Raw genomic sequence first — 17,134 nt, forward strand, 5'->3', positions numbered from 1 at the left:
TCCCCCTTCTTTTACTTTGCAATTTTTTGGATCTTCAAAAAGTTCATAGATTTTTTTCCCCCATATGTGGCCACTTCCCTTTAATTGGCTTCATCCTTTTAAATTGGAACCGCATACCTTTAAGGGCTACAAGCTGCTATGATTCCGCCCTCGCCCCCCCCCCCCCCCACAAAATGATCACACTCCCCCATGCAAAGCTCCAGCAATGCAGGGAGTTGATTTAAATAACATGCATGAGCTGGGCTCAGAATATTCAGTCAGTCCAGCTCCCCATTGCACTGGCACATGCAGCAGTTCACCCAAGGCAACTGATGGCACTTACATCGGGATCGCACAATCATCCCTCATACGCCAACCTAAGTTGTTGCCTTCAAAGAAAGGAATAGCTTAGCTGTTAACTTGCCAACCTTTCCACAGACGATTTCTGGCAATAACACTCTTATACTGGCCAGGCACAAAAAGTAGTTGCAGAGACCACACAAACCAGTGTATAAAGTCCACTGAAAATGGTGGAATGTGAGGCATCATGGAGCCTAGAAAAGAAACATAACACAGAAACATGATGTGTTCACATTACCAGGCTCTGTGGGGTGCTGCTCTTTCTCCACAAAAGCAGGAACCCACTTAAAATTTCACAGCATCGGTGAAATCCCAGCGTTGACTATGGGTTACCTGCATGCCGTGTCCTACGTAATCCATTTGTGAATACTAGCATTTGGTCCACTTGTTCATTAGAATAATATTATTGCCTCACTCCCACTGGTAATTTATGAGGTAAAGGACTAGTGCGTATGAGGCTAGCCAACTGTAGGATGCTTACTGTAGGCTTTAAGCCACCTTGGTCAAAGGTTTCAAGTGGAAACTTTTTGCTCCTTTTCTTTTTGTCAAGTGTATACTTGTTAAGGTGAAGAATGTTTGTGATGGGGAATGGGACACTTTTCACTTTGGTGTCCTCATCAAGCACCCCAGGTCAGATATACGTAGCACAGTTGTATACACATTAAAGTAAGTACCTTCTCCTCTGCTCCAATCATGTGATGTAAGCTCCATCATCAAAATAGCGGCCCATACTGCACCTCTGTGTTATTGTTTTTATTTTCCCCGACAGCCATCTCAGTGGGACTGACAGTTGGGGGTGTAATTAGTTTTGTGGCGGGGTCCTATGCCCAGACATTTCAAGCAAGATACAGAGCATGGAGACCTTCAACCCATCTGTTTGACTTTGAACAGGTTCTGTTGCCAGACCCTACAACATCTTCCTCATGGATAGGCTGAATATCCTTTTAAACCGAAACTACTCGAGAACTGCTTTTCTTCTACTTTGTTGGTCTATTTCAATGTGTATTCCACTTGTAAATTGATCATTACACCGGAGGGATGATGAGCTCTTCTGTGCAAAAGCAGGAATATGATTTCTTTTGACAAACCGCAGGCGTCCATTTAATTCAATGCCTGCATCAATTTGTTGTCAGATAAAGTACATCAATACATAACTCAATCTCCCTGTTCCTGACCATCGCACATTAATCACAGCTGAAATGCTTAAGAGAATGGAGGCATGAAATAAAACAATCAAATTGGATGCATACAATGCGATTTAAAGACAAAAACACAGTGATATGGTGATGCATGGTCTACATTGCTGACATTTAAACATGATTCCCTGTTGTCTGAATGGAGTGAGATGTTCCAAGTCTGATAAGATAGAGTTTGCACCAGACTGTAAACTTGTTTTATGATGTGTTAAGTGCAAAGAATATGAAGGGCCCCAAAAGCTCAGTGAGCAAGCGCACTGCCTAGTTTGAAACTGAGGCATGCAGAGCAGAGAGGGTCCAAGTTTGATCCCTGACCTGTGCCAAATTACCCATCTCAGCTGCTTGGGATGCTGCAGTTGCCTGCAGTGCCTACGAGGAAGACCAGCACGCATGGAAGTCTAGCCCATCATCAGTCAGCACCAAATACCAACCACCAATTCTTATTCTTGCAGCAAGATTTGAGACACCAGCATCGGTTCAGTTAGATCATGTCTCACTTTCATTTCTAATCTGTGACCATGGTTTCTGACTAATTTTTGCCCAAGAGAAAATCGAAAGCTTAGGTCATGCAATGCTGAATGCCAACTGCCTGGGTTATTGGGTGAGGAGGCATGAGGTCTTCATCACACCCGATGGTCACAGTGCAGCTGGCCACCGCAAAGCACTGAGAGCCCACGCACATAACTGTGCACAAGACTCATTAAAGGCCATGAAAAATAGTTAAATGTGTGGGGGGTGGGGGGGCCTTCCTCGTAATGTGACTGAAACACCCGAGGAACACATTAGACGCACTCTGCCGGTTTGGAACGGGCACTGAGAGGGAGGCTGTATTTTTTTTTTAAAAAGAAAAAAATTCTCATCCTAAACCTTTCTCTTTTTTTTTTCCCTTCCCCAGCTGCCCTCTCCTCATCCCCATCACTTCCCCAGCCCAGAAACAGCTGCCAGCACTGTATCGGCAGATAGTGGCCTTTCATTAGCTGCTGACACTCAAAATTACACCAGTCAGCCAAGTGCAGCTGATTTTCAAACAGGTGCACAGAGCGTCTAAGGGGCAACTGTCTCACCGGCGCAGTGCAATCCCCAAAAATCGGCGGGCCACAATGGTGACGGTTACGCCAGGATCGTGCCACTGGTGCCCTCCATCATTGAGTCCAATGGCTCAGTGGGAGGACACCGCACTTGCGTGGGGCTGGTAGGTGCCTGCGCCATTACAGGTGTATCTTTGGTGCCTGCTTGCTCCCCTGCTGTCGGAATTTCTGGCACCTGCCTGACTGTGTAAGGATTACAATCCTAATCTTTTTAGAAAATTACCCATCTTTGGGAGTCAAGGCTACTTCCCATTTCTGCCATTTGGAGGCCGGTATGCTTCATCTTACTGGGCATACCGGCTTCTGTTCTTACAGGTCCTGTACGGGTTAGGGAAGTGGGAGATCGCAGCCCAGAGAGTCCCCCACCCGCTCTGATGTGGTTGGCCTTGTGAAAGATATCCGGTCCCAATCATTTTCCGAGCAATTCCCCTGGACTCCTGCTGTAGATACCCCAGAGGTCCAGCGGAACGGCCGAGGGAATTCAGCCCAACCGTGTTTAGTAGTCAGTGGATTAATGTAGTCAGTGTGTTCGCTGATCAGTGGGATCGTTCAATCAGTGTGATCGCTGGTCAGTTGAAACATGTATTCAGCACTATAATTTGGTCAGTGGGATAATTTTCAAAGGGAATATTTGCTAGCTTTTTTGGGTTGGAATTCAAAGTGAGGAATTGATGCTTTATTTGTACAGAGCTTTGGTCAGACCCTATCTGGAGGATTGCATTCAATTTTGGGCACCCAACCTTAGGAAACCTTGGAAGGGGGCCAGTGCTGATTGGCCAGAATTACTCTAAGACTTAAAGGGTTAAATTATGAGAACAGGTTGCATCAACTTGCTGACACTCTCGAGTTTAGAAAGTTGAGGGGTGATCTAAAACGATAAAGGGATTAAATAGGGTAGATACAGAGAAACTATTTCATCTGGTGGGGAATCCAGGACTGGGAGGCATAATCTTAAAATTAGAGCTAGGTCATTCAGGACCGAAATCAGGAAGCACTTTTTCACACAGCAAATGTGATTAGTGCAAATCTGGAACACTCTCTCCCGAAAGGTTGTGAATGCTAGGTCAATTGGAGGTTTCAAGACTGAGATCGATAGATTTTTGTTAGGTAAGGGTATCGTAGAATTACTTAGAACGTACAGCACAGAAACAGATCATTCAGCCTAACAGGTCTATGCTAGTATTTATGCTCCACACAAGCCTCTTCCCACCCTTCTTCTAACCTCACCAACATATCCTTCTATTCCTTTCTCCATCATGTGTTTATCTAGCTTCCCCTCAAATGCATCTACGCTATTCACCTCAACTATTCCTTGTGGTAGTGAGTTCCACATTCTAAAGAAGTTTCTCCTGAGTTGCTTGTTGGATTTATTAGTGACTATCTTATATTTATTGCCCCTAGTTCTGGTCTCCCCCGCAAGTGGAAACATCTTCTCTACGTCTACCCTATCAAACCCTTTCATAATCTTAAAGCCCTCTATCAGGTCACCCCTCAGTCTTCTCTTTTCTAGAGAAAAGAGCCCCAGCCTGGTCAATCTTTCCTGATAGGTGTAACCACTCAGTTCTAGAATCATCTTAGTAAATCTTTAATGCACCTTCTCCAGTGCCTCTATATCCTTTTTATAATATGGAGATCAGAACTATTCACAGTACTCCAAGAGTGGTCCAACCAAGGTTCTGCACAAGTTTAACAATACTTCTCTGTTTCTCAATTCTATCCCTCTAGAAATGAACCCCTGTGCTTATTTTTTTATGGCCTCATTAATCTGCGCGCTACTTTTAGTGATTTGTGTATCTGTACCCCGAGATCCCTCTGCTCCTCTACCCCATTTAGACTCTTATAATCTAAGCAGTATGTGGCCCCCTTATTCTTCCTACCAAAATGTAATACCTCACACTTATCTATATTGAAATTCATTTGCCAATTACACGCCCATTCTGCAAGTTTAGTAATGTCTTCCTGTATTTTGTCGCAGTCCTCCTTGGTATTTACTATATCCCCTAATTTGGTGTTGTCTGCAAATTTTGAAATTGTACTTCCGATTCCCGAGTCCAAATCGTTTATGTAAATAGTGAACAACAGTAGTCCCAGCATTGATCCCTGTGGAACACCACTTCCTACCTTTTGACAGTCTGAGTAACTACCTTTAACCCCTACTCTCTGTTTTCTGTTTTGTAGCCAGCTAGCTATCCATTCTGCTTCTTGTCCCTTGACTCCATATGTTCTGACCTTAATCATGAGTCTGCTATGCGGTACCTTTATTGAAGGCCTTTTGAAAATCCAAATATATTACATCTATTGCATTACCCTTGTCTACCCTTTCTGTTACTTCTTCAAAGAATTCAATAAGGTTGGTCAAGCATGATCTTAAAGACCTCTATCAGGCCATTCCTTCTTGATTTCTAGAGAAAAGAGCCCCAGCTCTTTAATATATTTTCAGTTTCTAGATATTTTTCTATTGCATCTTTAAGTAAGGATTCCAATAACTCCACCAACGTTAAGCTAATTGGTCTATATTTCCCTGGACTTGTTCTATCTTCCTTTTTAAATATAGGAATTATATTAGCTGTCCGCCTGTCCTCTGGCACTATTCCCTATTCTAATTAATTTATATATATATGTAATAGTGCCTCTGCTATCTCTTCCCTAACTTCTTTTAATATCTGCAGATGCAATCCATCTGGACGGATTGCATTCGTACATATTAAAAGAAGGGATATGGTGAAAAGGTGGGTAAATGGAGTTAAAGTACAGATCAGCCATGATCTGATTGAATGGTGGTACCGCTCCAGGGGCTGAATGGCCTACTCCTGTACCTATGTTTAAACTCTGTGCTCAGTGTATTCATGTCACCAACAGAATTGGATTAGTGTACCTGGCTGCTGTACAGTTTCCACCAAGGACATGTAAAATTCAATGCAGGTGGGTAGGCCACATTCAGTATCATAGTGTGACCCTTAAGAACCATGCAACTGGGGTGCCTGTACTTTACACTGAACTGACTGAGAATGTAAAGGTGACAGTGCAATAAAATATGCTTCAAAATAGGCATCTCTCAAGTGATGTTAGAAATGCTGAGTTGAGTCCAAGTACTATATACACCAGCCCGACTTAGAAATATATCGCCATTCCTTCATCGTCGCTGGGTCAAAATCCTGGAACTCCCTACCTAACAGCACTGTGGGAGAACCTTCACCACATGGACTGCAGCGGTTCAAGAAGGCGGCTCACCACCACCTTCTCAAGGGCAATTAGGGATGGACAATAAATGCTGGCCTTGCCAGCGACGCCCGCATCCCATGAACAAATAAAATTTTTAAAAAGTTACTGCAGTCTTTTATTTACTAAGTTTGAAACAGCAGTTCTGAGGATAACCACACAGGACCACCAGAATTAGCAGTGCCCAGGAAATATTCGAAGTATGGGTTGCGAACCTATTTGAATAAAAGGAGCTGTGGTTTGTGAGGAGATTGTGCGCTTCTGTACAATTTCTGTAGTTTACAGGGAAAATTGGTAACTGCACACAGAAAACAGAATGAAATGTTGAGAACCTACAGGAAGAAGAGAGAGAGAGAGAGAGAGAGTGTGTCTGTGTATCCTGCTGCCCCATTAAGAGCCCATTAACATTGTAATGATTTTAAAACTAGGACTTTACAAGGTCCATGAAACAGAACAGGCAGAATATGCATGCATCCTCCATTGGGAGTCCACCAGGCATCACCAAATGAGCAGTTTCACAGAGGTTATTTGTTAAAATGGCGCTCCAGGGTTAATGAGGTGCACCAGTCTTAACCAGGCGGAACAACTGTTAGTTCACTATTTAGCAAAATTGCAGAACAGATTAATTGCTTCTGTCCTTTTCCTGGTCTGGTTTCAATCACATGGGCAACCAGGGAGAAAGACATGAGAAACCATTTATCAAATAGATGAAAAAGAAATTGTATATGATATCCTGATGGCTCAGTTTGTAGTTGCATTGCATGGGGTGGAATTGAGCCATACAGGACCTAGGTTCAGTCCCTGCTCTGTGTTGAGATGGTCAATGTCAGTTAGGGCAGCAATATCAGTGTCCCAGTTGGTCTGTGGTCCTCTGATTTAGGTAGGAAGGGGGAAAAAAAAAACAAGGTTCCCACTCCTGATCATTATCCACTAACTCCTGTTGAAAGGTATGTTTGTGCAGATGTGGAATGAGAACAGGATCAGGCTTTGCTGTGATGCCTTCTGTAATCACTGTCAAAGGTCACGCATGAAAGATGGCCACTTCAGTGGGATATTGGATGGCCAGGAGCACGTATGGATCCACATCACCTCAGCCAGCTCACCCCTCATCTTTCTAAAATCCACCCTAATCTAATCTGGTGTTCCAGCTTTTGTATTTTTCCCTTTTTAGTTGGATCTTAAACGTTATCATATTGTGGTCACTACTCCCAATGTGCTTACCCACATTTAGCTCATCTACCTGATCTATATCATTACTCGTAACCAGATCTAGCAACGTCTCCACCCTTGTAAGCCTGCTAACATACTGCCTGAGGAAGTAGTCCTGTACACATTTAAAGAATTCCATTTCCTGTTCTCCACTTACTCTCCCTTTGTCCCAATCAATAAATGGATAATTAAAATCTCCCAGAATAATTGTGTTATTCCTACTCACCTTTCCAATCTGACTGCAGATTTCCTCTTCTTTTTCCTTCCCACAATTTGAATAAACCCCTACTAAAGTAAGAGAGCTTTTTTTTAAATCTTTTGAACTCCAATCATATTGACTTTGTCTGTACCCCTTCCTTGTCTACATCAGTTCTCCATACAGCCTGTATTTGCCCGCACCAATATTGTCACTCTGTCTCCTTCCTTATCTTTTCTATCCCTCCTAAATATATCACATCACAATATGTTCATTTTCCATTCTTGTCCTGGTTTGCAGCCAAGTTTTTGTTCATGCGATTAAACCTAGACCATCCTGTGAAATAATTGCTTCCAGTTCCCCCAGTTTATTTCCCACACTCTGCACATTGCAATACATGCCTTTTAACTTTTTGTTTGAATTTCTTTAACATTACTCCTTTTCCCTTTTTTTTGTTCAAGCTACCCCCTACCTTTACATCACGATTTTCCCTGTTTCTAACTAGGCCATTTGATTTTCATCCTCTACTCTATATCCCCCTTGCTAAATTGTTTTCTGCATGAATAATCTCATTTATTTTGCCCTTCATTATCACCTGATTTTATATTCACAGCCATTGCTTCCTGATTCAAATACCTCATCACCTAGTCAACAGTTTTGCCAGCCTCCCTGTTCAGATGTAGCCCATTCTTGTGGAACAGCTCCCACCAATCCCAGGACAAATGGCAATGCCCAACAAAGTGGAATCTCTCTTCCTGATGCCGCACTTCAGCCATGCGTTGAATTCCCTAATCTTCCTCTCCTTCCCTATTTGAACGCATGGCTGGGAAAGTAATACAGAGTGAAGTCCTGGTCCTAAGCTTTTTCTCCAAACTCCTAAATTCATTTTGCAGGACTTCAGACCTTTCTATATCATTGGCTCCCATTCTGAATGGTTGCTTACCATTCCCTTGCAAAATCTTTTCCAGGCTATGCATACATCCCTTATCCTAGCACCTGGCAGGCAACAAAATATCTAGGACTGTCGGTCTGGACTTCAAAAGATTGTGTCAGCCCCTGTTGAATCTCCTATCACTGTGACATTTCTTGTAGTGTTGCTCATCTTCGTCACCTTGAGTCATCTCTTGTTTTGTTGGTGCCATTGATATTGATTTGATGGACATGGCCAGAGTTCCTATTTTCTCCACAGGAGGCCAGAACTTCAAAAGTCTGTTTGAGAGCATAAATTGCTCTGTTGCGTTCCTGTTCTAACCTTTCCTTTCCTGCCTTTTCCCACCCCCCACCCTTAGATAGCCACCCATCTCTACTCTTCCACTGCTTGCTCCCTACCTATCACTAGTGTGACTACCCTTTCAAACTCTTGCTCCAAAAATGTCTTTTCCTCTCCCTACCGTGAAAAGTTGTGAAATTGAATTCAATAAATCTGTGGGCTAGCACCAGAAAAAAGTGAGAATGAAAGATGCTAGATTATTGTAAAAACCCAACTGGTTCTCTAATGTCCTTTAGGCAAGGGAACTTGCCACCCCTACCTGGTCTGACCTACATGTGACTCCAGTCCCAAACTATGTGGTGGACTCTTAGTGCCCTCGGTCAACAATACTGCTTTGTCAGTGTCACCCACGTCCCAAGAACTGTGACAGAAGTAGGTCTCATTGTAGTTAGGCTTTGTGGTATAAAATCTATATTAAGGATAATGTTGATAATAGAAGAACCCACAATTTTTTTTAATGTACTTTCCACAAATGAAACCGTACACTCATTTGTCACCAATTCTTTTTTTCCAGGAATGGTTAACTTCAGTGAAGTGACAGGATATCCCATGGTGCAGCATTGGAAGCTCAAGTCAACCCAGTACCATGTAAAGCTCAACCAGAGGACACTTTCTGCAGGTAAGCAACTTCATTGCTAAATTTTATTGTGCTATCAGCCTGGCACTGCTGCAGAGGTTCCCCTAAACCGAATCGGAAATCTTCCATTCCTCTCTGGTACTGTGTCAAATTTATTTCAAAGATCTTCTAAGTCAGGAGGTTGTGGGCCCGACTCCAGAGATTTGGCCACATAATCTCGGTTAACGCTTCAATGCAATGCTGAGGAAGTGCTATACAATTGGAGGTGCTAAGATTTCAGCTAAGATGCTAAACTGAAGCCCTGTCTAACCTACTCAAGTGGCTGTAAAACATCCCGTGGCACTATTCAAAGAAGAGCTGGGGAGGTCTCCTGGTGTTCTGGCCAACATCTATTCCTCAGCCAACATCACTAAAAACAGATTATTTGGTCATTTATTTTATTGCTGTTTGTGGGACCTTGCTGTACACAAATTGGTTGCTCCATTACAACAGTGATTACACTTCAAAAGTACTTCATTCGCTGTAATGCGCTTTGGGACATGAAAGGTACTATATAAATGCAATTCTTTCTTATCTGTAAGTGTTGCATTAGTTTTTATGTACTGAGTCTCATTCTGATATACAAACTTGGTCGATAATGAGAAAAAAAGCAATTGAAGAGCTGAGTTAGATGTTTCAAAATTAAACTTTAATGATAATCCCCTACATCGCCTGAACCCATAGCCCAGAAGAATGAGATTTTAGTTCAGACTATAAAAGGAAATAAATAATTCTAGTTCATTTGATTACACTTCAATTCTTTACATCAAATGCAAATGATCAGCTCCAGTACAAAAGAGGCTGTACACAAACCAAAAAAACTAAACACAAGTTGCCATGGTAAGTGGCTTTTAAGCTTATCTGCAATTATAATTAGGGAGGCATTGTTTGTTGAGTCAAGTCCGACATTATAGCAAGCAATTAAAACGGCAAGTCTGCTCCTGCACCATGGCTCCATCTGCTCTGAGCACTTCAGTTGACTCTGTTTCAACAGCTCATCTCAACCATCCGAATAGGTACATAATGAGATTGAAAAAGCACCCACAGTTATTACTGGCTTGGGGAAAATGGTACATTCATGTACAGGGGCACTCCATAGAATCATAGAAAGGTTACAGCATGGAAGGAGGCCATTGGAAAAGGGATGAATATTTATTACTGGAAGGAGAGCTGTGATTCTGACAATAAGTTTGATGACTATAACATGAAAGGAAGAATTTCAAAATTTATTATAGATTGTTTAAATTTGGTTTTATTGAGTCATTTACAAGCATAGGATAAATGTCACTTTCTTCAGTCAAAGGGAAAAAAATGTAATTTCTCCCCTTACATATTGAGTTCTGGAGTACTTGGAAATATATCGCTGTTCCTTCATTGTCGCTGGGTCAAAATCCTGGAACTCCCTTCCTAACAGCACTGTGGGAGAACCGTCACCACACGGACTGCAGCGGTTCAAGAAGGCGGCTCACCACCACCTTCTCGAGGGCAATTAGGGATGGGCAATAAATGCTGGCCTCGCCAGCGACGCCCACATCCCGTGAACGAATTTTTAAAAAACTTGTTTTCAGGCTTCTGAAAAAGCATCACTTTTTTTAAACCAGGACTGTACCTATGATGGTTCAGTGGTAAATGCACCACTTGATGTGATACTGAGCCATGCAGATTCAGGAAAGACCCAGGTTCAACGTGTGATCTGTGCTAAATTAGCTTGGTCTCCACTGGCACGACGATTGGACCGCTGGAATTGTCCTCAGCACCCTTGGCAAGGGAAAGGAAAAATCACGCAATGATTCCCTTCCCATTTGCAATCCAGCGAACCCTGCTTGAATGTGCATGTGTGTGTGCGCATTTTTGTGCATGTGTGTGAGTAAGAGAGATGAGGACAGGATTGAGCTTGGATGTAATGCACCTCCCATGGAGTGTATAACATGTTACTCGCTCTTTTGGCTCAAACGTGAAAATGGTCATTTGGGTGTAATGCTGCAGGGAAGCTAGACTAGTGCAATTATACCTCAGCATGGTCTAGCATTTTCCAGAGAGGAAAAAAGAGAAAAAAATTAAAAGAAGGAAACAATGAACACAACTTCCTAACAAATGGATTCATGTAATGAGAAGTTAGCGGTCAATTTTAACTTGGGGACGGATTGGTGTGTGGGGGGCCTGAAGTGGGCGGTGCGCCATGAAGACATGAAGGAAGCGAGGCTCAGCCAACTTTAACAGCTGGGCCTCATTTTAACTTTTCAAATCTGTCTCTTGACCGAATCCGGCGGGAATGAAGTTAAGGCCAGCGGGTGGGAGTGAGAATTGGGGCCAGAGTAAGAATTGGGGCGGGAGCTGGACACTGCTGGGTACTCAAGGAAATGGTCCCCGACGTATGGTAAGTGCTGAGGAGGGGGTGGGTTCATACACATATGGCAATATGGAGAGGGAAAGGGAAGGCTGGGTTCAGGGGAGGCCCAAGGATTCCTTCCAGGGCCCAGTATAGCATTGTGACGCCAATGACATCATCGAGCCGTAGTTTTTACATTTTAATTAGACTGTCGCCTGCCTGTAGCAAGAGCCTTGGACGACTTGAAAGATGAAATGACAGCGGGCGGGAACGGAGCTACTAGGCCAATATTAACCCCTCCCCCGCACCATTTCCACCCTGTTGGGGGGGGTTAAAACCAACCACAAAGTGCATGGGGGATCTGGATGTCACTTTGGTTGGTACACTGCCTTGGCACCTTTGGGAAGTGGAGTTACATTGAACTTTGAATGGTGGAATGAAAGGCTTCTCTCCTAATGTTTTTCTTACACTTGTTGGCTGAGCAAAATAAGTTTGTGAAATGAGCAGTTGTGAGAAGTAAGCTGCCCATAATTCAGAATAAATTTGACACTTTTACTTAGAAAGACCACATGGATAGGCTGGAAAGTTCCAGGTCCAATCCACAGTTTGTGCTGAGTTAACTGATCGCAACTGGGACAGCAGCAAGGGCACTACAAATGGTGTCAGCACCCCTGGGTTAGGGAAGGGAAAATTGGCCACGGTTCCTGATCTTAATTGCTGCCTGTCCATCTCTACTGAAGTCCACATGTGTTGAATGATGACACAATTTCGCGTGGCTGTGAAATACTCCCTCATCGAATCATAGAATGGTTCCAGCAGGGAAGGAGCTCATTCAGCCCATTGAGTCCGCGCCAGCTCTATGCAAGAGCAATCCAGCTAGTCCCACTCTCCCGCTCTATCCCCATAGCCCTGCAGATTTTATTCCCTTCAAGTACTTATCCAATTCCCTTTTGAAAGCCACGATTAAATCTGCCTCCACCACCCCCACAGGCAGTGCATTCTAGATCATAACCACTCGCTGTATAAAAAAGTTTTCTCTCATGTCGCCTTTGGTTCTTTTGCCAATCACCTTAAATCTATGTCCTCTGGTTCTTGACCCTTCCGCCAATGGGAACAGTTTCTCTCTATCTACTCTGTCTAGACCCTTCATGATTTTGAATACCTCTATCAAATCTCCTCTCAACCTTCTCTGTTCCAAGGAGAACAACCCCAGCTTCTCCAGTATATCCACATAACTAAAGTTCGTCGTCCCTGGTACCATTCTAGTAAATCTTTTCTGAACCCTCTCTAAGGCCTTCACATCCTTCCTAAAGTGCGGTGCCCAGAAGCGGGCTCAATACTCCAGTTGTGGCCGAACCAGTGTTTTATAAAAGTTCATCATAAACTCTTTGCATTTTCTACTCTATGCCTCTATTTATAAAGCCCAGGATCCCGTATGCTTTCTTGACCGCTTTCTCGACCTGCTCTGCCACCTTCAACGATTTGTGCACATATATCCCCAGATCTCTCTGTTCTTGCACCCCTTTTAGAATTGTAGCCTTTAGTTTATATTGCCTCTCCTTGTTCTTCCTACCGAAATGTATCACTTCACACTTTTCTGCGTTAAATTTCATCTGCCATGTGTACGCCCATTCCACCAGCCTGTTTATGTCATCTTGAAGATTATCACTATCCTTCTCACTGTTCACTACACTTCCAAGTTTTGTGTCATCTGCAGATTTTGAACTTGTGCCCTGTACACCCAAGTCCAAGTCATTAATATATATCAAAAAAAGCAATGGTCCTAGTACTGACCCCATGGGAACACCACTGTACACTACCCTCCAGTCCGAAAAACAACCGTTCACCACTACTCTCTGTTTCCTGTCACTTAGCCAATTTTGTATCCATGTTGCTACTGCCCCCTTTTATTCCATGGGCTTCAACTTTGATGACAAGCCTATTATGTGGCACTTTATCAAATGTCTTTTGGAAGTCCATATACACCATGGTCAAATAGTTTGTCCATACTCATTGTCAATAAAACCATAAGACCGTAAGAGATAGGAACAGGACTAGGCCATTTGGCCCTTCGAACCTGCTCATTTAATGAGATCATGGCTGATCTGATTTTTACCTCAACTCCACTTTCCTGCCTTTTCCCCATATCCTTTGACTTCCTTGCTGATCAAAAATTTGTCTAACTCAGCCTTGAATGTATTCAGTGACTCAGAATTGGATGTACAAGGCTCCCACATGAATAATTGCCACTCCTGCGAGGTAGTGAAGGGCAGCTGGGGCCTTCAGTGCCCTAGGAAGAAGTCAACATCTTCAGGAGAGCAGAGAATTGGTGGAAAAAAAGATTGACGAGAGGAAACTGTAAGAGATTAGAGCATTCAGAGTTGCAGCAGGGATGTTCTTCTAAAGTTTGGGTTAAGGTCAGTGTCTCACCTGAGGACGAAAGACTGATGCAGCACTGCCCTATGGAAAACGCTCCATCTTATGGGGATCAAGGTCTATAGAAGCCCACCTCTGTTTTCTAACCGTGGCGCACCACTGACAAACTAAGAAGAGGAGTGCAGCCCTTCCTACCCTCTCCTTAGCATAGTTTGCGGTTTATCATTTCTGGGTGCTGCATTAGATTAGCTCACTATCCTTTCACTTTTGGAATTTAATCCATTCCAGACTGACAGAATGAAATCGCCCCTATTCTAGCTGAAAACATACCACTTGATATGAGTTTGGGTAGTCTCACCCCAGTTCTGAGTGGGTGTGGGCTCATCGCATCAAATTTCCCTAATTTGGCGTTAAGTTGGCAGTCTCACTTAGAGAAGCCGTAAAGGATGGCTGTTGTCAGAAGTGGAAAGATCATAGTTTTTGCAAGTGCTCTTTGCAGGTTGGAATTTTATTCTGCATCAAACCTGTACCAACACCTGCATTGAGAGTGTTGATACTGGGTGCAAAAAAATCGAAAAACAAATGCTCCATTCCCCAGAACTGACATCCCTCAGCTTGATGAGCACAAAAAAATTCACAAAGGACTCTTTTTTGTTTAAGTTAAAACTAAAGAAATAACATCAGATATTCTTATCCACTTTCCTATCAGTCAAAATGTTGGAGGCATTCCAACCCATTTTAAGTCACCCATCAAAATTATTCTGAACTGACAGTTAGGATTTAATGATAACACACTGAAATTATGCGGATCCAAGGAAGACTGTTCCCTTTATGTTGTTTCAAAGGAAAATGGCTCTTTTCCAAACTTCTCCTTAAGAAGCATGAAAGACAAGGAATTGTTCTCTCGTAACGTGCTGTTTTTCTTCCTGGACCTTTTATCTGAGTCTTGAAGAAATTTATGAGATTCATGGGAGGATCATGAAATTTGTGTTGGTTAATTCCCCCAATTGATTGATAATGAGGTGCAATATTCCAACTTTGACCCCTGGTCTGTACTGAGATGGCTGCTCTCAGTCAAGTGGCAGTCACAGCACTACAATTTGCCTCAGCCTCTGAGCTGGAGGAAAATAATTTAGGGTTTCTGTTGCTGATCCAGTTCCACTGACCTCTGCTGCTGTTGGGTGAAAGCAGGTTGAGGCTCAGCTATGGTGCTCCTCCCCCATGGTTCATTAATCTTCTGACCCTTACTGTCTAGGGTCACGCATGAAGAATGACCCATGGGCAAGGTGCTGGAGGGTGGATGATGGTAATGCAGATGTACACCAGCATAAATCAGTGCCCTCAGGGGAGGTGAGGGGAAAATTGGAGGAAGAAAACCCGGATAGAAAGAAAAAAGAAAGACTTGCATTTATATAGCGCCTTTCACAACCTCAGGACATCCCAAAGTGCTTTACAACCAATGAAGTACTTTTGAAGTGTAGTCACTGTTGTTGTGTAGGAAATGCGAAAACCAAATTGCTCACAGCAGGGTCCCACAAACAGCCATGTGATAATGACCTGATAATCTGTTTTTAGTGATGTTAAGGATAAATATTAGCCAAGACAGCAGGGAGAACTACCCTGCTCTACTTTGAAATATTGCCATGGGATTTTTTACATCTACCTGAGAGGGCAGACGGGGCCTCGTTTTAACGTCTCGTCTGAAAAATGCAGTCCGGCACTCCCTCAATACTATATTGGAGTGTCAGCCTAGATTTTGTGCTCAAGTCTTCAAGTGGGACTTTTTTTTTATTCGTTCATGGGATGTGGGCGTCGCTGGCGAGGCCGGCATTTATTGCCCATCCCTAATTACCCTTGAGAAGGTGGTGGTGAGCCACCTTCTTGAACCGCTGCAGTCTGTGTGGTGAAGGTTCTCCCACAGTGCTGTTAGGAAGGGAGTTCCAGGATTTTGACCCAGCGACAATGAAGAAATGACGATATATTTCCAAATCGGGATGGTGTGTGACTTGGAGGGGAACGTGCAGGTGGTGTTGTTCCCACGTGCCTGCTGCCTTTATCCTTCTAGGTGGTAGAGGTCGCGGGTTTGGAAGGTGCTGTCGAAGAAGCCTTGGCGAGTTGCTGCAGTGCATCCTGTGGATGGTACACACTGCAGCCACAGTGCCCCGGTGGTGAAGGGAGTGAATGTTTAGGGTGGTGGATGGGGTGCCAATCAAGCGGGCTGCTTTGTCCTGGATGGTGTCGAGCTGAAGAAAGTGGTGGCTGGCGCGGCCTATAGCAATTTCTCACTAACCCTCCTCCATGTTAAATTGACTGAAAAAGGTGTTTAACATTTTTTTCTATAACCTGAATGAAATGAAGTGGCAGAATTTATGTACACAGGCATCAATTTGCAACAGGGCACAGTGCCACACTGGGTGATGCCTTTATCCACAAAGTCATCAGCAGAATTGGAGGGATGTATTTTTGTTCTTTGATCCAAGGAGGGTTGTGAATCAGCCTGCAGGAAATAATTTACAAGTGTCTAAATCTTACAAATCGAAAAAGCACAAGCAAACGTGAAAATGGAAACCTAAAGCCTAAAAAGAGGACTGTTGTGCTGACATTTCTGCAGGGGCAAGGTCATCTTAGGCTGTCTGATACTTAAGGTTAACAGAAAGTAACTGTGCAGTCTGTGTGGATAGTAAATGCAATCAAATCCATCGTCACAGAGGAAATTGTGACAAAAACTGTGGTAATGTCTGACCGTGAATGAGACATTCTCAGCTGATAGACTGTCACTGAGGTCTGAATGCTGTCTGTATTTGCAGATAGATGCTGTGAATTTATGGTCTTGGAGGTTTACAGCTCTAAAAGTGGTTTCTCTCTTCTATGGATGTGAATGGCTTGATAGGTTTATAAAAGGTCTTTTAACAACCACTTGATTTGGGGTTTGTGTTTAACTGTGGGTAATCTCCAATCAGAAGCTGCTGTTTCATAACTCAGAGCACCTCTTTCAGCTTGATGGGCTCTGGAGGATCTTCTCCCCCCAGAAACTCCTTGATCTAAAAGTTTTTTTCTCAAAAAAAACTTCTTATTCTTTTCCCCAAATCTGGTAAGCTGTGAGATATAAAGGATTCACTCAGTTTCCTAGATTTTTCTGGCTGTGTACGACTCATCCAATCTGAGGACTGGAGGATTTTTGTCTCTTGCTACTCATATTTCTTTTGTGTAGGTTTAAAACAAGCTGATATTTCTTGGACTTCCAACTACTTTGACCATAGAAGTTCACAGCACAGAAGGAGGTCATTCAGCTCATT

General features: G+C 43.3%; 1 protein-coding gene across 1 annotated transcript in view; it reads left to right on the top strand.

Annotated features, from left to right (window-relative positions):
* Positions 1-17,134, top strand: part of astn1 (astrotactin 1) — a 2,273,142-nt gene that overhangs the window by 1,816,113 nt on the left and 439,895 nt on the right. Inside the window, exon 15 of the mRNA XM_067989612.1 lies at positions 9,032-9,136. Within this exon, the coding sequence (XP_067845713.1) occupies positions 9,032-9,136 (105 nt within the window). The remainder of the gene's footprint in view (positions 1-9,031; positions 9,137-17,134) is intronic.

The sequence above is a fragment of the Heptranchias perlo genome, chromosome 9 (assembly GCF_035084215.1).
Source record: "Heptranchias perlo isolate sHepPer1 chromosome 9, sHepPer1.hap1, whole genome shotgun sequence".
Classification (NCBI taxonomy): Eukaryota; Metazoa; Chordata; class Chondrichthyes; order Hexanchiformes; family Hexanchidae; genus Heptranchias; species Heptranchias perlo.